Source organism: Grampus griseus (genome assembly GCF_964374135.1).
Source record: "Grampus griseus genome assembly, chromosome: 17".
In the NCBI taxonomy this organism is placed as follows: Eukaryota; Metazoa; Chordata; class Mammalia; order Artiodactyla; family Delphinidae; genus Grampus; species Grampus griseus.
In genome coordinates, this window is record NC_139011.1 from 352,369 (window position 1) to 376,180 (window position 23,812).

The 23,812-nt window shown below is 56.3% G+C and overlaps 3 protein-coding genes across 5 annotated transcripts in view; 1 reads left to right on the forward strand and 2 right to left on the reverse strand.

Moving 5' to 3' along the window:
- The window catches only part of PPP1R16A (protein phosphatase 1 regulatory subunit 16A), a 28,846-nt gene extending 16,612 nt beyond the window's left edge, over window positions 1-12,234 (reverse strand). For 2 of the 3 annotated variants that reach the window (XM_082674958.1, XM_082674955.1), the window contains exon 1: window positions 12,162-12,234. The gene's annotated coding sequence lies outside the window, so the exon portion shown is untranslated. Of the gene's footprint in view, window positions 1-12,039; window positions 12,099-12,161 lie in introns of those variants that run through there. The other variant, XM_082674956.1, reaches the window with a different exon arrangement.
- A 2,496-nt stretch (window positions 12,235-14,730) lies between these two features.
- Window positions 14,731-16,234, forward strand: FOXH1 (forkhead box H1). The gene is made up of 3 exons (XM_082674397.1): window positions 14,731-14,919; window positions 15,200-15,304; window positions 15,409-16,234. The coding sequence occupies exons 1-3, from the start codon at window positions 14,746-14,748 to the stop codon at window positions 16,210-16,212; spliced, it is 1,083 nt and encodes a 360-aa protein (XP_082530523.1). The 5' UTR covers window positions 14,731-14,745; the 3' UTR covers window positions 16,213-16,234.
- Window positions 16,235-16,907: 673 nt separating this feature from the next.
- Window positions 16,908-23,544, reverse strand: KIFC2 (kinesin family member C2). The gene is made up of 18 exons (XM_082674727.1): window positions 23,431-23,544; window positions 23,113-23,194; window positions 22,781-22,932; window positions 22,513-22,651; window positions 22,250-22,374; window positions 22,093-22,158; window positions 21,876-22,004; window positions 21,369-21,452; window positions 21,140-21,254; window positions 20,953-21,062; window positions 20,455-20,563; window positions 20,187-20,344; window positions 18,412-18,516; window positions 18,208-18,329; window positions 17,987-18,110; window positions 17,753-17,882; window positions 17,411-17,667; window positions 16,908-17,320 (listed from the first exon to the last, which is right to left on the reverse strand). Exons 1-18 carry the CDS (start codon window positions 23,527-23,529, stop codon window positions 17,066-17,068), a joined length of 2,361 nt encoding a protein of 786 aa, XP_082530853.1. The 5' UTR covers window positions 23,530-23,544; the 3' UTR covers window positions 16,908-17,065.
- Window positions 23,545-23,812: the final 268 nt, after the last annotated feature.

Consider the following 23,812-nt stretch of genomic DNA (forward strand, 5'->3'; position numbering starts at 1 on the left):
ACTCCACACTTCCACTGCAGGGGGCCTGGGCTCGATCCCTGGTCAGGGAACTAAGATCCCGCTAGCCACAGCCAAAAAATAAATAAATAAAAATTAAAAATAAATAAAATAAAATGGAGTCAGGAGGCCAGAAGGGGGAGCTCTCACACCCTGTCACTCCACCTCAGCTGCAGACCCAGCAGGAGGAAGGTTACCGCTTACTACCCAGCAGGAGGAAGGAAGATTTTCTCCCCGCCAGGCAACAGCTCAACCAATGAAAAACCACTAAACTTCAAACTCCCAGTTTCCTCCAATGGACTCTGTTTAGAACAGCCCCTCCCAACTCCCCTTCTCCTCTATAAAAGAGTTTCTTCTTTTCGTTCTCCAGACTTGCCTGTGGTTCCCCATGGATTGCAGGTCCTCAATTGCAATTCTTTGCTCCTCTAAAATAAACCCATTTTCCTGATAAAATAACTGGCTGTTTTAAGTCAACAATACAAGTACAGGGGCTTCCCTGGTGGCACAGTGGTTGAGAGTCCACCTGCCGAGTTCGTGCCCCGGTCTGGGAAGATCCCACATGCTGCGGAGCGGCTGGGCCCGTGAGCCATGGCCGCTGGGCCTGCGCTTCCGGAGCCTGTGCTCCGCAACGGGAGAGGCCACGGCAGTAAGAGGCCCGCGTACTGCAAAAAAAAAAAAAAAAAATACAAGTACAGAAAGTGCAAAAAAAACAATGCACATAAAATGGAAACACAAAACCACGTGAGCTCCACCCCATGAGGGTGCCAAGCAGCTCCCCAGAGCCCTCCTTCCACTCCCCCTCGCAGTGGTCACCACCTGGCTTCTCTTTACGCCTGCACACCCCCATACACCTTCGGTACAGCAGAGCGCAGTGCTGGCCGGCTGAACGTCCAGGTGGGGCTGGGCCTCATGCTCTGAGCTACCTCACTCCCATCATGGGCGTGGGATCCACCCCTTCTGAGGTATGTGCCCTAGGCTTTCTGCCTTGGGCTGAGTAACAGTCCACTACAGGCCTGTTTACACAGCTCGGGGTACACTTCTGAGGGCCTAGGGCAGCTTGGGTGTGGGCCTGTGAATGACAGGCTGCCGTGAACACCCTGTCCACAGACACTGGCGCACAGCAGCCAACTGCAGCCTATATGACATGAATCAATGGATGCTACAACTACTTTTCAAAGTGGTACAAGTTTACAGTCCCAACAGCAACGGAGAAACATTCCAGTTGGTTTATACAAAACATATTCGTTTTGTCACTCTGGTGTGTGGGCCGTGGTATCGCCCTGCAGCCAATTTGCAGTTCTCTAAGAATTAATCAGATGAGACATCTTTCTAAAGACTAGTCTCCTACATTATCTTCTAAAAGTAGCACAGTTTCCATCACATTTCGGTCTGTAGTCCACCTGGAGCTAATGTTTGTGTACAGTGTAAGGTAGGGAATCTATAGTGGTTTAAAAATATGCCCACAAGTTATGTGACACTCTTCCCTTGAAAAGGTGGAGCCTGATTCCCCTCCCCTTAAATGTGGGCTGCGCTTAGTCACTTGCTTATAATGAATACAGAGTGTGGCAGACGTGACAGTGTGACACCCAAGATTAGGATGTGAAAGGCACTGTGACTGAGACATCCCTGCTCTCCCTTTTAGGTCATTCACTCTGGGGGAAGCCAGCCACCTCCCACTGGGACCGGCAAGGGAGCCAGCTTGGAAGCAGACTCCCCGCCCCCGTCAAGTCTTCAGAAAATGTGTGAGATCCTGAGCCAGAATCATCCAGCTGAGCTGCTCCTGGACTCCTGACCCACAGAGATTGAGATAATAAATGCTGGGGGTTTGTTTGCTTTTTGAAAAAACATTTATTTCTTTGGCTGTGCCAGGTCTTCGTTGCGGCACGCAGGATCTTTGTTGCTGCGTGCGGGATCTTTTTTTTTAGTTGCGGCATGTGAACTCTTCATTGTGACACGTGGGATCCAGTTCCCTGACCAGAGATTGAACCTGGGCCCCCTGCATGGGGAGCGCAGGGTCTTAGGCACTGGGCCACCAGGGAAGCCCCAATAAATGTTGTTTCAAGCTGCTATATTCGGAGGCAATTTGTTACACATCAATAATAACTAGTACAGGCTCCAGTTGCATTTTTCTTCCACATTTATATCCAATTGTCCCAGCACCATTTATTTAAAAGCTGCTTCTTGGGATTTCCCTAGTGGCGCAGGGTTAAGAATCCGCCTGCCAATGCAGGGGACGTGGGTTCGATCCCTGGTCTGGGAAGATCCCACAGGCCGCGGAGCAACTAAGCCCATGTGCCACAACTACCGAGCCTGCGCTCTAGAGCCCACGAGCCACAACTACTGAGCCCACACGCCACAACTACTGAAGCCCGCGCACCTAGAGCCCGTGCTCCTCAACAAGAGAAGCCACTACAATGAGAAGCCTGCACACCACAACGAAGAGTAGCCCCCATTCAGCGCAACTACAGAAAGTCCGCGTGCAGCATCGAAGACCCAACGCAACCAAAAATAACCAAAAATAAAATAAATAAATAAATATTTTTAAAAAAAGAAAAAAAAAGGTGCTTCTCTCCACGCTGTTCTGCAGCACCACCTTGGTAATAAATTAAGTTCCCATACATATGTGAGCCTGTCCGAGCCTCTTGACTCTGTCCCGTCCGCCCTAAGCCTGTGCCACAGTGTCCTCCCACTGTAGCTTTGTAACGAGTCTCCTCTCTGGCTTACTTACTCCTACTCATCTTCTGGCCTCAGTTTCCTTCCTGACCCCTCCCATGAGATCTGTGTCCTTTTTCAGTGATCTCAATACTCCTCAAACTTCCCTCAGCAGTAGAACCATAGGAAATTGAAGCTATTTCAAAGTTGTGACCTACAAAAATGAAATTTCATTTGGCTGTTACAACTGCCCAGCTGACAATCCTGTGAGGAAGGAGGACCCCAAGATGCTGGCACGTTTGTGCACACGGTGCTTGCAGCCCCCTAGGTCCCTGGGCCAGAGCAGGCACTGGAGATCCGTTTGGACCACGTGAGTGAGGGACTGCCAGCAAGGTGTGGCAGCACTGTTGTGGGGGCTGGAGAACCTGGGAGGGCCCCTCCCCAGAAGCCAGGGGCACTCCAAAGCTCCCTTGTCCATTTCCCTTCCCTTTGCCACCCAGCTCTGAAAGAAATCTAATAAACTAACTCACAGCAAGGTGTCAGAAGTCTAGATGGCCAAATGAAAGAAGTTGGGCAGCTGGAGGCATCTGCATTTGAAAAGAGATTCAAAGAGAACTGAGGATAAAAGCCACCCTGGTGGTCCAGTGGTTAGGACTCTGTGCTCTCACTGCCGAGGTCCGGGGTTCAATCCCTGGTCAGGGAACTAAGTCCCACAAGCCACGCAGTGCAGCCAAAAACAAACAAAAAAACAAAAAGCCAACCCACGCTCAGCTAGGAGGAGAAAGGACGGGCTTCCAGAGGCCTGAGCACCACACCTTCCTAAAGGCCAGGCCACAGGCTTGATCCCGGCTGCCGCGGTGCTGCACGCAGCCTCTTTGGCTTCATGACTCTGATGGGCCAGGACCTCACCGTGTAGATTTGGAAATGAAGGTCTGTCAAGTACAGCAGTGTTAAAACCAAAATAACAAAAGTGGGCTCTGGAGGGGACAGCATTGTGACCCTGGGTTTGCTCTGCTTCGAACCTCAGTCACCCACACACACATCACACACAATGATGCTGGGCCTGGGGCTGGGCAGGATGCTGCCAGAAGCATGGGGCTGGAGAGTTACGGGGGGGGAGGGGCACTGAGGCCACAAAGCTTTAGAAGAAGACCTGTGTGGGGTCCAGATGACCACACTGCGACCTCCACACGCCTAGCAGGAGCACTAGAGGGGCATCCAGAAGAGAGCTCATGATCAGTTTACACATTCCTGAGGTCACAGGGAAGCAGGTAGCAGCCCCAGAGCAGAGACAGGGGCGCTGCGTGGGGGAGGTGTCCGGGCATGACCGGAGGCCAGAAACACACCAGGAGACTGGTAACACGAAACACGGTGAGAACACTCTAGGGGTGCAGGAGTTGGGACAACAGGCCCACAGATGAGGAGACATAGTTTGTGCACAATGCCTGGCTCTGAAGACAGAAAGACTGACATCGTCTCCAACTTCTGCACCACAGGACAGTGAACTAGGGGACAGAATAGAACGTGGCCCTGCTGACCATGCAGTGTGAGAGCAAAGGCATATTCCACTTCTGGGTATACAAGCAAAAGAACTGAAATCTGGGCCTCAGCTACGGGCACACCAAAGTTCACAGCAGCATCATTCACCATAGCTAAAAAGCAGAAGCTCGAATGCCCATCGACAGATGAAGAAATAAACAAAATGTGGTATATACATACAATGGAATATTCAGCCATGCAAAGGAATGAAATTCCGATACATGTTACAAATGTATCAGACAAAAGGACATATATTGTATGATTTCCCTTTATATAATAGGTAAATTCAGAGATAGAAAGAAGAATGGTGGTTGCCTGGGGCTGGGGGGAGGGGGAGTAAGGAAGTACTGTTTAATGGACAGATTTTCTGCTTCAGGTAATTAAAAAGTTCTGGAAGGGCTTCCCTGGTGGCGCAGTGGTTGAGAGTCCGCCTGCCGATGCAGGGGACACGGGTTCGTGCCCCGGTCCGGGAAGATCCCGCATGCCGCGGAGCGGCTGGGCCCGTGAGCCATGGCCGCTGGGCCTGTGCGTCCAGAGCCTGTGCTCTGCAATGGGAGAGGCCACAACAGTGAGAGGCCTGCGTACCGCAAAAAAAAAAAAAAAAAAAGTTCTGGAAATTGAGAGTGATGATAGTTGCGCAACACTGTAAATGTATTTAACCCTAAAAAAAAATTAGGAAGACAGACCATATGCTGGAACTTAATATAAGATTCAATAAGTTTACAAGGAATGAAAGCATACAGAGAAAGTTCACCGACCACATTAGAATTAAACTAGAACTCAATAAAAAAAGATATCTGGAAAAATTCCCAAATATTTGAAAACTTTAAAGCATACTTCTAAATAACCTACAGGCTAAGGAGGGAATCAAGATGGAAAGTAGGACATATTTTGAACTGAATGAAAATGAAAACCTATCAAATATGTGAGATGCACTTAAAGCAGGTTTTAGAAGGAAATTTCTACCTTTGAATGCTTAAATAACAAGAAAGGTTATTTCTTTCAATGACCAAAGCTTCCAACTTAATCAATGACCAAAGCTTCCAACTTAATAAGAAGCTAGAAAAAGAGAAGAAAATTCAGCCCAAAGTAAGTAAAAAGAAATAATAAGAACAACAACTAATGAAATATAAAATAGACAAAAAGAGAAAAATATTGAAACTAAAAGTTGTTCCTTTGAAAATGTTGATAAAATCAATAAAACTCTTGCTGAACTGATCAAGAAAAGAAGACAAAAATTACCAATAGCATGAAAGAAAAAGGGGATATCACTATAGATCCTACAGACAACTAAAAGGATAAAAATGAGAATGTTCTGAACAATTTATGATAATAAACTTAACAACTTAAGTCAGCAGTCGACAAACTACAGCCTATGGACTGAATCGGCTACCCTCTGTTTTTGTAAATAAAGTTTTATTAGAATACAACCATGCTCATTTGTTCATGTATTGTCTATGGCTGTTTCATGGTACAGTAAGAGATGAGTAACCACAACAGAGACCATATGGCCTGAAAAGCCTAAAACATTTACTATTTGGCCCTTTATAGAGAAAAATTGCCATGCTTGACTTAAGATAAATGGGCAAATTACCGGAATGAAACAAATTATCAAAATGGGCTCAAGAAGAAACAGAAAACCTGAACAGCCCTATATCTATCAAAGGAATTAAATTTCCAGTTAAAAACTTTCCCACAAAGAAACTCCAAGCCCAGATGGCTTTACTAGCAGATTATAACAAACATTTAAAGAAGATATAATACAGAACCTACAAAAATGCTTTCTAAAAATAGAAGAGGAAGAAACACATCCCAACTTGTTTTATAAAGCCAGTATTACCCTGACTCCAAAGCCAAAGACACAACAATTTAAGAATACCACAGACTGATTTCTTCATGAATAGTTGCAAAAATTCTTTAAAAAACATTACTAAATTGAATCCAGGAATATATAAGAAGGATAATACATCTTGACCAACTGTGGTTTATTCCAAGAATGAAAGATTGGTTTAACATTTAAAAAATTAACATAGGGGACTTCCCTGGTGATGCAGTGGTTAAGAATCCGCCTGACAATGCAGGGGACACGGGTTCGTGCCCCGGTCCGGGAAGATCCCACATGCCACGGAGCGGCTGGGCCTGTGAGCCATGGCCGCTGAGCCTGCGCGTCCGGAGCCTGTGCTCCGCAACGGGAGAGGCCACAACAGTGAGAGGCCCCCTACCGCAAAAAAAACAAACAAACAAAAACAAACAAACAAAAAAACAGAGACCTACATAAATAGATCTGTAGCTTCAATACAATCCCAATCAAAATGCCAGTAAGCCCTTTTGTAGAAATTCTCAAATTTATATAGGACTACATAATATCTTGAAGAGCCAAAATGATTTGAAAAAGAAAAACCAAGTTGGAAAATTAACACTACTTAACCTCAAGGCTTATTATAAAGCTACAATAATCAAATATGTGGGATATTAGCAATAAGATCAATGAATATAAAATAGGGAATCCAGAAATACACCCAAACATATACTGTCAATTGATTTTCAACAAGGCTGTTAAGGTAATACAATGGGGAGAGAATGGTCTTCAAAAATGGTGTTGGAATGACTGGATATCCACGGAAAACAATGATCCTTGACCTCTTGACCATAAGAGAAAGCATAAACCATAAAGGGAAAAAAATGACAAACTGAACTTCATCAAAATTAAAAGTATCTGCTGTTCAAGACCCTGGTAACAAAATTAAACGTCGGGACTTCCCTGGTGGTCCAGTGGCTAGGACTCCGTGCTCCCAATGCAGGGGGCGTGGGTTCGATCCCTGGTCAGAGAACTAAATCCCACATGCAGCGACTAAGAGTTCGCATGCTGCAACTAAGACCCAGCACAGCCAAATTAAAGAAAGAGAGAGAGAAAGGGAAAGAGAGAGAGAAAGAAAGGGAGAAGGACAGAAGTAAGGAAAGAAAGAAAATGAAAAGTCAAGCCACAGACTGAGAACATTTTTGCAATACATGTATCTGGCAAAGGACTTGCATCCTAAATATACAAGGAATTCTCAAAGCTTGATGAGACAAACAACCCATTTTTTACGGGTAAAAGATTTAGACACATCACAAAAGAAGATACACAAATAGCCAATAAAATAAGGACATGAAAAGATGTGCAACACCATTCATCATTAAGGAAATGCCAATTAAAGGCACAACGAGCTACCAACACTCGCAAGAATGGCTAAACTTTAAAAGAATGACGAGAGGATATGGAACTGGGAATGTAAAATGATACAACCATTTTGGAAAGTAGTTTGGTACTTTTTTGTAGAGTTAAACACAAATACGCATTTCAACCATCATTCCTATCAACTCAACCCAAGAGAAAGAAAGTATATGTCCACACAAAGACTTGTAGACACGAGTATTCACAGCAGTTTTATTCATAACAGCCCAAAACTGGAAAGAATCAAAATGTCCATCAACAGGTGTGTGCACAGAGAGTAAACGGTGGTGGATCTACGCGGTGGGCACCAGACATTCGGCAATGAAGACAGAACGGACCACACATACATGCAGCCATGTGAATTTCCAAAACGCTCTGTCTGGACAAAGAAGTTAGGCACAAAAGTGTTCATTCTGTACGCTTCCATTCATGTGAAATTCTTAAAAAAAAAAAAAGGGACAGTGAATCTATAAAAACAAAAAGTAGGGACTTCCCTGGTGGCGCAGTGGTTAAGAATCCGCCTGCCAACGCAGGGGACACAGGTTTGAGCCCTGCTCTGGGAAGATCCCACATGCCGCGGAGCAACAAAGCCCGTGCGCCACAACTACTGAGCCTGCACTCTAGAGCCCGCGAGCCACAAATACTGAGCCCGTGAGCCACAACTACTGAAGCCCACGTGCTCCGCAGCAAGAGAAGCCACCACAATGAGAAGCCCGCGCACTGCAACAAAGAGCAGCCCCCGCTCGCTGCAACTAGAAGCAGCCCGTGTGCAGCAACGCAGCCAAAAGTAAATAAATAAAATAGACAAATTTATAAAAACAACAACGACAACCAAAAAAACCCAAAAAGCAGATCAGTGATTGCCTGGGGAAGGGAATGGGGATGATGGAAATGCTCTACATCTGGATTATGGTGGCTTTTACAAGGATGTATACATCTATCAAAACCCACCAAATTATTTTATATAGGTGCCTTTTATTGTAGGTAAACTATACCTCAGTAAACTTTGATGTAACAAAAAAAAACTATACAACCTAAGTTTTCTCCTGGCCTCTAACCCTGAGTGGTCTGGCCCCTCCTGGCCTTGCTGTCCCCTCCCACACCTCTCTCCACTTCCCACTCAGCACCAGACCGCTTCCTGCACCTCAGAAACCTCGGCTCTGTACCACAGAGGCTGGGAGCTGAGCTCTGGAACCAGACTCTGGGTCTAAAGTGGCAGCAGCTGAGGGGATTTGTCAAGTTTCTTGACCTCTTTTAAATGTTTCCTCATCTGTAAATGGAGTAACAGTACTTTCATTTTAAGGGTCTTATGAGGATTCAATGAGTTAGACAACAAAGGCATTTTTTGGTGCCTAGCACAGGAATTGGCAAACTACAGCCCACTGGCTGTTTTTGTATGGCCCATAAGCTAAGAATGGTTTTTACCTTTTTTAATGATTGGGGAAAAAATAAAAAGAATATTTTGTGACACATGAATATTACATGAAATTCAAGTTTCAGGGTCTATCAATAAAGTTTTGTGGAAACAGAGCACATGTACTTACGTATTGTCTGTGGCTACTTTTCCACAAATGGGCAGAATAGTTGCGAAAGGGACCATATGGCCTGCAAAGCCTAAAATACTTACTCTCTGGCCGTCCACAAAAAAGCTTTGCAGACCCCTGATCTACCATCCTCATCATCACTCCTCCTTTGCATCAGCTGTGCCTTCTGTCTGGAAAGTTCTTCCACCAGATCTCAGAATAGCTCTTTCCTTCTTGTAACTCAGATCTCAATTTAAAGTGTATTTTTTAAAATTTTTTTATTTATTTATTTTATTTTTGGCTGCATTGGGTCTTTGTTGCTACGCGCGGGCTTTTCTCTAGTTGTGTCGAGCCGGGGGCTACTCTTTGTTGCTGTGCGTGGGCTTTTCATTGTGGTGGCTTCTCTTGCTGCGGAGCACGGGCTCCAGGCGCGCGGGCTCAGTAGTTGTGGCGCATGGGCTTAGTTGCTCCGTGGCATGTGGGATCCTACCGGACCAGGGGTCAAACCCGTGTCCTCTGCTTTGGCAGGCAGATTCTTAAATACTGGCCACCAGGGAAGTCCCTCAGATCTCAATATAAATATCAGCTCCTCAGAGGTCTTCTGTGGTTACCTTGTCACTCCTGTCTCTTCACCCTGTTTTCATTTTTGACTCAATTTACTGTTTTCTTCCCTGAACCCGGTGCCTGACTTGCAGGAAGCACCCATAACCACAGGAGCAGATACATTCCGGGCACTGGGGGACGGCACAGAAGGGGACACAGGAGACGGTGAGCTTGGCACTGAGCCGGCTGGATGGAAAGGACCACCACTCAGCTGTGTGTGCAGCTGCGTCAGGGTCGGGCTCAGCACTGGGATGCAGAGCCAGCGATGGTGACACATGCATTGCTCACCCACCCGGAGATCAGCCCGGAGGAAACACAGGAGGCCTGTCGGCAACGGCAATGCTCACCGCGGGCCCTGCCAGCGCAGCGAGGGCCATTCCAACCTCCCTGACAGTGGGGAGGGTTCTGCAGGGGCTGCATCTGAGTCCTGGAGGCTCCCGGGGTTCACCTGCAACTACACCACGCTCCTCCTTCCAAAACGGGAGGAGGTTCTAGGGGGTGGGTGGGGGTGAGACTTACAAAGCACGCCACACAAAACCAACACAACAGCAACGGTCAGAGCAAAGAATGACCAAGGTCTCGCGCAGTCCTGGCAATCTCTGTGTTTGTCACAGCCGCCCAGGAAGGAAGCAGCCCAGAACCCGCCGTCCGCCGTCGGGCCTCACCACGTTGCCCACACAGCGCTGCTGGCAGTGGAGCACAAGCTCTCCTCCCCGGGACCCTCTCCCCTGGGTGTCTGTGGAACTAGACTTTCCTTCACTTCTCTGTCTTTTTTCTCAATCTGATGTGCTGACAAGACCTTTCCTAAGGCCACAGAGCTTGGAAAGGGACAGGGGAGGTGTACTCCCTCCCCTCCCCTCCACCACTATTGCAGGAGTTCAGGAGGGTGGTGGTCGGACACACACATGGCAAGGTGATCAGGAGTTGGGCAGGGGACGGGGGCTAGTGTGCAAAGACAGGCATGTCATTCTGCAGTTTGTGAGGAAGGATTTCCAGGAGGAGAGGACAAGAATCAGATCTGCGTTTCAGACCCCTCACTTTGGCTCAGGTGAGAAGGGTGAAGTCGAGGAGCTGAGACACGGCCAAGAAGAGCGCAGCCAGGAGCAAAGGCTACCATCCCGGACGGAACTGAGGAGCCACAGGAGCAGGCTATATGGTGGAAGGGACGGACAGGAGGGCCAGGATCCGGGGTACTGAGGAGGAAGTTCTGGGGCGCTGGAGGTGAGGGAAGACACTGCCACCCAGACATCCTGCTTTAGTGAACAGGCGGACCATGGCAGAGGCACTGGGGTGGGGCACTCTTGGGGCACAGATGGTGTGCTGGGTCACCAGAGGTTCATCCGAGACTGAGGTTCCAAAACTGCACACAGTGGAGGCAAACTGTTGATAGACAGCAGAGATTCAAAATCCCTAGAACACAGACCCCAACGCTGAGCCCATAGATACGAGAGCCCCCTTGCTAGGTGCCTGACAGCCCAGGCAACCTTCTGGGGAGGGCAGAGTCCAGGCACAGACTAAGTAGGTAAGGGATGAGGCCAGTGGAGAGGGTCAGTGGAGAGCCCACAGGAAGGGAGGACAGACCTGCTGACGCTGCCCCATTCCAGCTCTGAGTAAGAGCCGATGGGGCAGGAGAGGCGGGGTACGGGAGCTGGCTGCTCAGAGCCCCACACACCCACCAGGCAAGGACCCCAGCGCCAGCCCCGCATAAGATCCTTCAGGCAACCACCAGCCCCTTAGGCAACTCACTCCAGCCTGGGGCTCCCCTTGCCGCCCCTGAAGTGAATGAGGCGGCCCAGCCAGGGCACAGAGGCCCTTTACACCTCTCCCAGGGAGAGCTCCCCAACCCTGGTGGGGAGCAGCTGGGGGAGCAAAGGCAGGAACTGAGAAGAGCAGTGTGGTGCCCCTGCACCTCCACCCCCAAGCTAAGAACCGGGAGGAAAAGGAAGGCCCAGAGGTTTGGGGAGGTCCAGCCTTTCTCCCGCTTCCCCAAACCTGGAATGACTCCGTACACACCTCCCGTCTCCGCACCCACGGAAATTAATCCCACAGTCGCCTCAGCCTCTGCTCCAGGACGGCGAGGGGCCCCAGCCCGGCGTGGATACTCCCTCCCAGGCCCGAGCGCCTCCGCACCAGCACGGCCGGCACTTACCACACAGCAGCTAGTATTCCCGCCCGGACACCGATCTGTGAGCTGGAGCCCAGGATCCCCCCCCCAAGTGAGGTCACTTGAACCCCTGGAAGTTTAAGGAACTTGCCCCAGAAAGGCTTCAGTTTCTCCTCTGGCCTAACTCCAAAGCCCAAAAGAAGCCTGGCAAGTCACTTCTCCGAAGGCCTTAATTTCCTCAGCTGACATGGAGGTAACTTTAGTGCTGCCTACCTGACCAACAGGTTGCAAGGCTGCAAACAACTCCACATTTAGCTAAAACGTGAACAGCCTACCGGTGGCCTTCACAGCCTGCCACTCCAGGAGCCTTCCTGACCCTCAGCACCGGCTGCCCGGGCCTCACCCACCTGCGCCCAAGCGGGGCCTGGACAGCCTCCCGCCCGGACCCGGGCCTCCCCGTCTCCCCTCACCCCCTCCCACCTCCGGCGCCTCCCCTCCCGCCAGCAGGCCCCGGAAGTCCGCGCCTGACCTTCCGCCTCGCGCCAGCAGCCACCGCGCAGTCGATCGGAGCCCGTCTGCGGGTCCGTCAGCCTAGCGCTCCTCCCGGCGCCGCGGGGGCGGGCCCCGCGCCCGGCCCTCGCCATGGCAACGCGATACTTCCGGCCCGCAGGCCCCAGAGCCGGAAGCCGCGGCTGCCAGTGGGAGCAGGGGGCGGGGCCGAGCCGCGGGGGGCGGGGCCGAGCCGCGGGGGCGGGGCCGAGCCGCGCGGGGGCGGGGCTTGCGCGGAGCAAGTAGAGGGAGGTTGCTGACCGCACGGTGCAAACGTCTGTGGTAGGGGCGTCCTCGGCGCGGTGGGGCCCGGTTGGGGCGGGAAGGGCAAGTAATCAAAAGGTTCCCAGGAGGGTGGTCATCTATTTACGCTGAGCTTTTAAGGAAGGGTCAGAGTTCACTCGACAAAGCAGGGGCATCACTGGTGTAGAGAAGAGCATGCGCAGAGGTGGAAGGACCCGGTGGGAAGAATTGAGGTGGTGGTTTAGGAGGGCGGGGGCCCGGTAGGGTGGTACGTGCGGTCAGTGATGAACAGTCAGGACATGAGGAGCCTTGAACGCCAAACCAAGAGCTGGGCTTTATCCTGGAAGCACAGGAGGACCAGTGGAGGAGAGGGGGTGACTTAAGACCTGTTGGAGAAAAAGACCTCTCAAATGACCGAGTGGAGCTAGGAAGCCATAGGTCGCCTGGTGAGGCACAAGGACCCCTCAGCTAGAGCCCTGGAAACAGACAGGAGTTGAGGAGGTGACATAGGGATCCAGAGGAAGCCAGGTGAAGTCTGAAGAAAGAGTCTGAGATAGTGGAGGGAGCCGTGTGGTACCCCACATACATCATCCATCTCAGCTCCAGGCTTCCTCCTCCACTGCACCCATCACTCACCCCTTCCCTCAGCACCTCAGTGAGAGCTGGGCACCCACTGTAGGCTGCAGATTTTCCACCCTCTAAGGGTATAATTGGTGTGTGTTCGGAAGGGGTGCTGCTGCCGCCCAAGAAAAGCCGAAATCTTAGAGTGAAACGATAGAAAGTCTCCCTGTGCTTCTGTGGCTTTGCTCGGGTCTGGGGTCCTAGTAGCAACACCCCACCACTGCTGGTGTCCCGGGCCAGATAATCCCTTTGCAGACTTGCCCAGTCCTCACCGGGGGGAACCCAGGCTTTGGGTCAGGGTACAGAGCACAGGCCCTGACTGACTTGAGGGGGAGAGCCACAGACTAGATGGCCAGGGAGGAGGTCAGGGGACAGAAGGGTCTGGGACCCGGGAGGACCATGTCTCCGGGCAGCTGCCAAATGCATTTTTCCAGAATCGCACCTTTGGGCCAGGCCCCGTGCCTGCTAAAGCACTCAGAAGCTCTGGCCAGGGCTGACCAAAGGGTGCTGGCCCTGCAGGCCTCCCCAGGCTCAGCCTCCACTCTGTCTCCCAGAGTGCCCCTCCTCTACTCAGGCCTACCCCCCTCCTGCCTGGGGAGCATCTCCCTCCTCGCCTAAGCCACAGGGCATTGGGGCTGCCTGGGAAGCCCTGTGTACCCAGACATAACACACCTGTCCTCACTCCTGCCCAGGGTGATGCCAAGTGGTTCTTGCAGGCTCCCCTGGGCAGGCACCATGACCCACAGGGCTGTGTTCTCAAGGCCTGGCCCCAAGTGGTAGCCAGTAAATACCTACAGCTATAAGGCCTCTCCTTCCATGCACACCCACCCAGGGGCACTGCCTGAGTGCCCCAGAGGACCAAGTGGCGTCCTCCTCAGGGGACAACCTCCAGAGTATCTGGACCCAGAGGACCAGAAGAGTAGAGAGGCAAACATACTTCCAGGAAGTTCTCTCAAGCCAGGGGGGTCCAGCTTACCCAGGACCAGTGAGGTGCACAGGGCATAATGAGGGACTATTGTTATGGTCAGTTCCCAGGACCCACTGTTGACCAGCACCAAGGAGGGAAGGAAAGTGACCTCCAGGGCCTGGGGAGCCTTCTGGGGCCATGCAGCAGCCTGTGGGAAAATCCCTTGAGTCAACTGTATCCTTCTTTTATTTCTGAGGTTTCCTCTAGGAAGCCCTCCCAGACCACCACCCAAGTCCTGCTAGCTGCTTGGCCTTGAACTCTGGGCAGGACCCACCCCTTCTTGGCGGCTCCTCTTGGACCAATCACTCCCCCATCTGTTAAATGTGAACCTGGGATCTAGATGGGATAAAGTAACTGTGGGTCATAAGACCCTTCCAAGGGCTTTTCCTTACAGCTCTAGGGGGGGTGCCAAAGGCAGCCCAGCGGTGAGGAATGAGGCCTGGGGGGTGGCCGCCTGCAGCCCCCACTGGAGTCTTTCCTGCCCCTCCCTTCCAGATTAACCGAAACCTGCTAATTGTGGCTGCCCTCTGCACGCTCCCCTCCCCCACCGCGTATTTCTACCTCCCTTGGCCTCCCCTCCCCTCCCCCTTCCATCCGAATGATAAAGGGCTTGGCCCGCCAGCCCCCGCCTGGCCTCAGGCCCCAGCTCTTCCTCACCACACTACCACACTGCCCCAGTGCCCTGCGCCCACCACCCGGCCGGACCCCTGCCCACGTTGCCTGCTTCCTCTGCATGGGGCCCTGCAGCAACCCCCGCCTGGGGCTCCCCGGGGGGGAGTCGCCCTCCCAGCACCCCCAGAGGAGGAAGAAGAGATACCTGCGGCATGACAAGCCCCCCTACACCTACTTGGCCATGATCGCCCTGGTGATCCAGGCCGCACCCTCCCGCAGGCTGAAGCTGGCCCAGGTGAGAGGATCCCCGCCCGCTCTCCCTCACACTCCGTGATCGGACCTGTCCCCGGAAGCGTCCTCCACCTGGCCCCTGCTCGGAGGCTCAGGCTCCGGCCTCCTACCCAGCCATGCCAGTGGGGCCGGTCCTTGGCCTGGGCACCCAGGGAGAGAGCTAAAGCACTCAGGCAGGCCCCTTCCCGGCGAGGGGGGCCACGCAGAGGCGAGGGGAGGGGCAGCGTGGCCCCCCACCCACGCGCCCCGGCTCACGGCGCCCGCTGCCCGCCCGATGGTTTCAGATCATCCGTCAGGTCCAGGCCGTGTTCCCCTTCTTCAGGGACGATTACGAGGGCTGGAAAGACTCCATCCGCCACAACCTCTCCTCCAACCGGTGCTTCCGCAAGGTGGGGCAGGGCGAGGGTCGGAGCCTGGGGGCGGGACGCGGGCGGAAATTCTGAGTATCCGGGGTCGTACAGCCCCACCCAAGCCTGCCCCCCTCCTCCACCAGGTGCCCAAAGATCCCGCGAAGCCCCAGGCCAAGGGCAACTTCTGGGCGGTCGACGTGAGCCTGATCCCAGCCGAGGCGCTGCGGCTGCAGAACACGGCCCTGTGCAGGCGCTGGCAGAGCAGGGGCGCCAGGGGAGCCTTCGCCAAGGACCTGGGCCCCTATGTGCTGCATGGCCGGCCCTACCGGCCGCCCAGTCCCCAGCCGCCGCCCCGCGAGGGCTTCAGCATAAAGTCTCTGCTAGGGGACTCCGGGGAGGGGGCGCCGCCGAGCAGCCCAAGTCGGTCAGGCTCAGTTCGCATAGGGGAGGAAGAGGCACCCACTCCAGTCCCCACCTCTGAGAGGCCTCTGTGGCCCGTCTGCCCCCTCCCAGGGTCCCTGAGAGCAGAAGGGGAGACTTCCCAGGGGGGAAACAGCAGGCCCTCGCCCCTCTCCCCTGAACCCAGAGCCTGGCCCCTGCACTTACTGCAGGGTACCCCAGGCCCTGGGGGACTCCCTGGTGGAAGCCACAGGGCCTCGCTTTGGGGGCAGCTACCTACCTCCTACTTGCCCATTTACACTCCCAACGTGGTGATGCCATTTGCCCCACTGCCACCCACCTCCTGCCCCCGGTGCCCCCCCTCAACCAGCACAGGCTATTGGGGGGTGGTCCCTGAAACCCATGGCCCCCCAAGGCTGCTCTGGGATCTAGATGCCCTCTTCCAGGGGGTGCCACCCAACAAAAGCATCTATGATGCGTGGGTTAGCCACCCCCGAGACCTGGCTGCCCCTACCCCAGGCTGGCTACTCTCCTGGTACAGCCTGTGAGGCTCCCAGGGCAGGGGCTGCTTTCCTCTCCCACCCTCTCCTGCCACCCTGAGGCCTGTTGAGGGGAAACTAAGGGATGTGTGGCTCCGCCTCGATACACGAGGTACCAGCCGTGCTGAGAATCGCGTGTTTATTGGACACTCCCGAAGAGCTGTGGCCCAGCTGGGCACCACCGCAGCCCTGACGGTCAGTCATGCCTCTCTTACCCCGAGAGGCAAGGCTGGAAGGAACAGGGCTGTGCTTGAAGTAGCCCTTCCTGTCCCCTTCCTGGTCCCACCTTCTGCAGCCCTCTGTCCATCTATCCATCCATCCATCCATCACCATCTGTCACTTCCCCTCCCTGGCTCCGGGCTGGGGGAGGGTAGACCTGATGACCACCCCAGCCGCTCCATCCCTAAGTCCTGTCCCCCCTCCACTGTTGCCTGGCAAGGAGGTAGCACCTTTGGGGGGAGGGGACGGAGAATGGAGACCCTACCTGGTTTTGGTGGTGGTAGTGGGGAAGATAAGAGTAAAGGAACAAACGACATTTTAATGCAAGTCTGATGTTTGGTGATGGGGTAGTGAGTCTGGTGGCCACTTGGCCAGGGTCTGCCTCCGCGACTCTGGGATCCCCTGCTGTGCGCGGCGATAACAGCAGATGGTGATAAGCTAAGGGCCTGGGCGGGGGGGGGGGGGGGGGGGGCGGTGGTGTGATCATTACCCCAGGCGGAACACTTCTGGGGGCGGGACAGAAAGGGGTGGACTCTGGGAGTCTGGGGGGCAGTGGGCCCCCAGAGATCAAGGAGGTCGTGGGGGGAATAGGGACTTCGCTGCCTCTGCCGGCAGAGACGCGACCCAGACTCCTCGGGCAGGACTACGAAGGCAGGTCCTCCGGCGGTGCCAGGGCCGAGCTGGAGCCGCTGTCCAGGCCGGGGCTTGGAGGGCTGCCGGGCGAGGGCGTGGCGGTGCAGGGGGTCCCAGAGAGTGGTGTGTCGGTGCTCAGGGAGGAGGGCGTCCCGGAGCGCGGGGCCCTGCGGGGCCTAGCAGGCCCCAGCTCCACTCGCCCCACTCGCTCGGCGAACTTGAGCGAGCACACGGTCTCGCCGAGATCCTCGGGCCGCGTGGAGACCTGCGGGGAGCGGCGCTGGTGGGCGGGCCCGGGTGGGCGGCGCCTGGCATGCAAAGGACCCTCCCGCGGGCCGCGGCCGCCTGGTCCCACCTGCAGCAGCAGCACAGCGGTGGCGCCAGGGCCCAGTGCAGGCTGCAGCAGGCGCGTGAGCTGCGAGTCGCGGAAGGGCACGTGTGGCCGGCGAGCCCGCAGCGCGGCCATCACTCCTCCCAGCGCCAGCAGCGAGCGGTTGATGGTCCGAGCCTCCCGCAGACGCTGAGCGCCGTCCCGGTCTTCATGCGACGTGCCGGCCGCCCCTGCCTTCCAGGCGCGCTCGGACCCTGCCAGGTCCACTAGGTGCAGCGTGCCTGCAGGGGCGAGCGAGCCCGGCGTGGAGGGAGGCCCGGTCTCGGGTGCAGCGAAGCCCCCCGCAGGACTCAGACGCCGAGGTACCTGCGGTGCCGGGACCGCTTGATGGGGACGCCGTGCGCAGCGTCAGCGTGACCAGGGCGTGCGAACGAGAGCTGTGCTGGTTCATGGCTGTGGCGGCGGTGGCCCGGTTGCTCCTCCCCAGGTTCAGCATCTGGAGGACGGAGGACAGGGCTGGCCTGCTGCGGCGTCCGCGGCCCAGGTGGGAGTACAGGGCGGGGGCTTGGAGGGCTGCGTGGCCCCACGGGGCACCCTCACCTGGTGCAACGACTCCAGATTGGGCACGTCCCAGTGGGTGAGGCCAGCCACCTGGATCCCCCCTTCGCCTGCTGGGCCCTGCCTCACTGCCAGGCGCTGGGGAGGCCCTGGGGCTAGGAGGTCCCTGGCGAAAAGAGGGAAGGCTCTGTTGGGGGTTCTGAGGGGCGGAGCCAGAAGTTGGGGCCCCCGGGCGGGGAGGAGGCACCGTTTGCGGCCCTGACCTGACAGCCTCGTTGTAGATCTCCACCATGCTGAGGGTCACGTGGTGCTGTCCCCCTGTTCCCATCTCCCGGAACAGTGACTGCAGCGCCCTAGGAGCTATGCCAGGGTCCTCAGGTGGGCCCTGGGGAGGGGGTGGGGTGCCTCATCGGGCTCACATCCCAGCCACTGGCCCCAGGAGCCACCCAGACTGCCCCCTTTCCCACCTCCATGCTGTAGGTCTTTCCCGTCCCTGTCTGACCGTAGGTGAAAATGCAGACACTGTAGCCTCCGAGGCAGGACAGCACAGCCGACTCCAGCTCCCTGAAGACCTAGGAGTAGGAGGGGTTGGGAGGGGCCCTAAGCCCCAGGACCTGGGGCAAGGTGTGAACAAAACTTGATTCCCCTGGAAGGAGGCTGGCTCTAGGGGAGCACAGTGGAAGAGTGGATCTCCCAACAGACAGGTGAGGCTCCCTGGAGAAGGTGGCATTTGCCAGAATTTGCCAGGCAAAGTAGGGAAGGGACGTGACAGGTAGCAGGAACAGGTGATGCAGAGTATTGATTGACGATTGACTGCTTGGAAGGCTTGGGGGTGTAGCAGGCAAGAGCCCAGACCCTGGGCTTGAGGGCCAAGTTCAAACCCTGGGTGTGACTGGAGGCAAGTCACTCATCTTGCCCTCTGTGAGATGAGGGCTGTAGTGGCACCTGTTGTGAGGATTAAGTGAGAATGCAGACCAAGAGGACTAGTGCAGCACTTGGCACATGAAAGATGAACCCAGAGGGTCCCATGTGTGGAGGCTGGTGGGCAACCAGGATCCTGGAAGTCGGGCCCTGGGAGGGTGCAGAGAGGCAGGTGAAGGGGAGATGGAGCTGGGACTTGCGTCCTTTGGCAACTGGACACCAGCAGCAGCCTCTTGAGCAATGACACAGTCGGCCAGCTTTTGTGCCCAGGTGGCGGGTAACCACTGGGCTGTCAGATCTCTTTGAAATTTTGGTTGCCAGCTACAAGGGCAGAATCCAGAATTGCCAGTGAGGTTGCTAGGATTCCATGACTAGAAAGGAGCGTCGGGGGCGCTACTGCAGACAGAGATGGGGAATACAGGTGAGGGAGCCCAGTAACAGCCCTTCGGCTCTTTCAGCCAGAAGTGGAGGACCCTGTCTAGGAAGGCTACCCAGAGGACAGTAGACGAGGGGCCCCTGTTCAGGGCTGCAGTTGGGATGGAGGCTGAAGACAGGGTGGGGGTGGTATGGGGGCTAAATAGAGGTAGGTGGAAAACGGCTGCGGTGCCCCAAAAAGTGAGGAAGGGAGTACCTGCCAGGCACTCTCATCACAGTCTGTCCCCGTGAGGCCAGCACAGGTCTGGGTCTCTGATAGCTCTGCCCCTCGCCTCACCCCCTCCCAGCTCTCAGCCTTGTTTCCTGAGCTCTAGTTGCAAGTTGGTGTGCAGTGAAGATAGTGTGCAGGAAACGAGGCAGCGGGGGGCTGGGGTTGGAAGCTCACCTGTGCCCCCCCACTCCCCTTGCCAACAAAACAAGGAGAGCTACCCACCCTCAGAGCTGACCATCTCTGGACCCTGGGCCAGGGGAGTGGGCAGTCAGTGAAGCCTGCGGGAGGGAGGTCACAGTACTGACCTCACAACAACAACAGCACCCCAGCCATGCTCCACAGCCCCCTGAGTAACCATCACCTCAAACGTGTTCATTTTCCTTCGTTTCCTGGCACAAAGTTACTTTTGAAAATGTTAATCTTCCTGTTTAAGCCATAAAGTCTGTCCCCCCCAGCCTGCAGAGTTTGGTGGGGGGATGCAAAGCGGAAATCCTGGAAAGAAAGTAGGTGCCCAGCTAGCATACCAGTCCTGCCTCCCAGACCCTCTGGCTCCCTCCCCTTCCCTGCTGGAGTCCAGCCGCCCTCTCTCCTGGGAGGGCAGACAGACAGGAGCCTTCTCTGGTCTCCAGGGAACTCTGAGTGACAGCTGACACAGGTGAAAGGGTGGAGCATCACCTCCTCCTGGCTGGCGTGTGGAGGGAAGACCCAGTCCAGGCGGAAGCGACGCTGGTGCCCTCGATAGCAGGTGGTGACAGTGCCACCCGGGCCGGGCTCTAAGCTCACCAAGTTGGAGGGTGTCCCTGGCCTCAGCCGACAGAGCACACGGATGTTTCCTGGGGTGGAGATCAGATCAGGGGGCTGCCTCCCAGATCCTGAAGCATGGAGAGCCCCCATGTCCCCCACCTCTGCTGCCCCAGCCCTTTTCTCCCCAAGCCTGCCATACCCTTGAGCTCCAGCAGCCGCCCTGGGCATCCAGTTGGGGGCCCCTGCTGTGCCTCAAGGAGCTGAGTCCCAGCCCCGCCCGCTGACAGTGCCCCCAGGGCCCACGATACCTGGGGGCACAGAAAGGTGAGGAAGGGGAAGGCAGTGGGAAGAGAGCGAGGGATGGGGTGCTGAGGGCAATATCCACCACGTGGCCCCCAGCTGTGGGGATCCACAACTTTCAGTGGCTTCAGACCCTTGGGGCGTCATTCAGTGGGCCTGGGATGGAGCTCAGGGACCCGAGGAGGACCGTGGGCTTCCTGGCAATCCTGTGAGGGATTCACCGTCACCCCAGTTTGCACAGAACACAGTTGTTCTGGTTCCAGAACCTAAGATTTGCAGTAGACGAGACAAGACCCTGGGGCTGGAAAGGAAGGGAGAGCAGGGGTTCCCCAAGGGGAGGCCAGTGACGAGGCTGCACAGAGAACAAGTGCAAGGGAGGGGAGCGAGTGGTCCTGACCTGGCCCCGGGCTTCGCTCAGCGAACCCTGGCAGCTCTGGGTAAAGGTGCTGACCAGTCCTCGGAGATCCCCACAGCCCTGACGCAAGCTGGCCATGCGAGCACGAAGTCCTGGGGGCAGGAAGGCTGTTGTGAGGGAAAGCCCAGACCCCACAGCCTTCCCGTGAGCTCCGGAGCCCAGCCCTTACCTGCCAGCTGCCCGCGCATCTGCTGCAGCTCCCTCCTGCACTTCTGCTCAGCCTCCTGCTGGAGCTGCCGGAGGGCCCCCCGAAGGCCCTGAAGCTGCACCTCCTGCACCCCTAGCTGCCCCACCCAACCCCAGCCCTGTCACTGAGGAAACAGGCACTTACCAGGCTCTGCCTCAGACACCCCCTCCCCAGAGCCCCAGACTTCCCAGCCCCTGGGCCCAGAGCCCACCTGGACTCGGAGAGCTTCTGTGGTGTCCTGGGCCTCTTGAAGCCGGCCCCGGAGCTCCAGCAGTGCCTCTGCCTCCTCCTGTTCCTGCAAGGGGAGTGGGGCAGCTGAAGTGTGGAGCCAGGAGGAAACTCAGGGAGGGGCACTCCAGCTGCGCCATTTTACAGATGAGAAAGTCAAGTCGACAGGGGCTCACAAAGCTGGTCACACACCCGCCTCCCAATCCAGGCAGGGCTCCTGTCCCCACGTCTCTCTGCTCTCCTGGAGTCAGTCACTGGGAGAAACCATGGACTGGAAGGAGGGGATTCTCCCACGGGCATCAGCCTCCCTGAAGGGGCTGCCACGCATTTGCCACCCACAGTCTGGGCCTCAGGTCTGAAGGGTCAGAGGGGGCTCCCTGCCTCTGCTCCAGTGAGCGCAAAGTCCTGAGAAAGCCCAGGCGGTGTTGCTAGAGACCAGGGTGCAGGAGCCCCGGGCTGCAGGGACAGTGGCAGCTAAGGAGCAGGATACCTGCGGGGCCCTGTTGGGGGGGGCGGGGCCCCAGTGCAGCAGGAGGTCCCGAGTAAGGCTCAGGCTCTGTTTCAGGGCCTTGTTTTCCAGAGTCAGATGCTGAACCCTTTTCTCCGAGTCTGTCGCCCCCTGGGAGAGAAGGAAGCCCTCAAAACTCACCTGGAGGCTGAGACCCTCTCATGTCCCCCTTGTCCAGCCCCCACCCCAGCAGCCTCACCACTCCCACACGCAGCTGGCCCAGCTCCTTCTCCTGCAGTTCCAGCTGCTGCTTCAGCTCTTCCAGCTGAAAAGGAGGAAAGAGCACCGGGTGGAACGCCTCCTTCCAGTCCCCTTCCAGACCCCCCCAACCCCCCACTGCCTCCTGGGCCCCTCACCTGTCCAAGGATAAGCTGTCCCAGCCGCTGCCAAGCTCTCTGGTCCTCCTCTAACTGAGGAGGCTGCTGCCCCTGGGCCTCACCCCTTGGTGAAACAGGAGGGCTTTCTTCTTGGGATGGGGATCCTGGGGTGGGGTGGACCCAGTCAGGACAGAAGAGCTCTCTGGCCTGAAGGAAGGGACACCTCACATCTGGCTGCTAGGGTTCTGGTGGGCGTCACTCCCTGGACAAACTCCCTCTTCAACTCACTACTCCTTACGCACCAGCAGGAGTGGGGGGCTGCACCCCTGAGGCTGGCTGCGTCGCCTGGGGCAGGACCTGCCTCCCCCTGGGGCTCCGAATCCATGCCAGGAGGGCCAAGAGCTGACCGGTCACCGTCAACAGTGGGGGAACATCACCAGGCTGGGAAAGAAATAGAAATCCAAGTGGAAAAGGATGGGGGCCGGGTGGAGAGGATACAGACGTATGGATGGAAATCAGTAGGCCTGAGAACACAGAACAGGTTGCCGTAGAAATCTCAACTCTGCTTACCTTGCTCAGGTCGGCAGAATTCCCGAAGCTCTCTTCCGCCCCCAGCTGGACTGAGAGGAACTCCGCAAGACGCACGAGAGCCTCCTCCAGTGAGACCTCGGCCGGACGGCCCTCCGCTGCCCCTCCCGGCCCATCCTCGGACTCCGAGCAGCCTGCGAGGCAGTGGGATGGGTAGGCGTGCTGGGTCACGTGTCGGATGCTAGGCCACTAGCCGGCACCTGCCAGCTCCCTCCCTCCCAATGAGGGCACGGGCACCCCTGCATCTCTCGGACGGCGGCGCTCCCTCGTTGCCCCGGGAGACGCAGCACTCCCGATGCACCAACAGTACCTACCGACCAGACCGGTCAGCTCGGTCCACAGCTCTGCGGTGGGCTGGTCGGGGCGGCGGCGACCCCCGGGCTTGCCGCGGGCACTCTAGGGAGGGAGCGGGGGGGAGTCCCTGAGGCGAGGCCAGGCAGCCCGTGGGGCTCCCTGCCTCCGAGAACTGAGCCCGAGGGGCTGGAGCCGGGCTCTCAGCTTCCAACACCAGAGACGGGGTCCTCGGCACGGCCCCTCCCCCGCGTCAGCGCCCCGGGACCTACGCAGCGCCGGCCTGCAAAACCGTTCTCCGGAAGGGGGTCGCCGGCCGAGCTGCGCCCGCCCCCGCTCACCTGGGCGGGGTTCCCAGGGTCGGCGGCCGCCGCGGCCCCGCCATCCCTGCGAAAGAGGCTGTAGAAGATGTAGATGAGCAGCGAGTAGAAGGCGTACATGAGAGCGCGGGGCGGCAGAGGGCCCCGCTTCGCGCCGCCCCGCGTCCCCGCGCCCCAACTCCGCGCCCGACCGCTGCAGAGCCCGTGCGCATGCTCTGGCGGCCGCCCCCTCGGTACGGCCCCGCACCTCCTCTTCCAGAATCCCTACCGGTCCTCTGCGAAGGACCCCTGCGCGGCTGTACCCACTCAGAGCCTTCCGCCCGCAGGTGTCCAACCTTTTTTCCCCTCAAGCCCCTTTCTCGGCCCCTCCCCTCACCGCCGCTTCCACCAAGCGCTCCCCTCT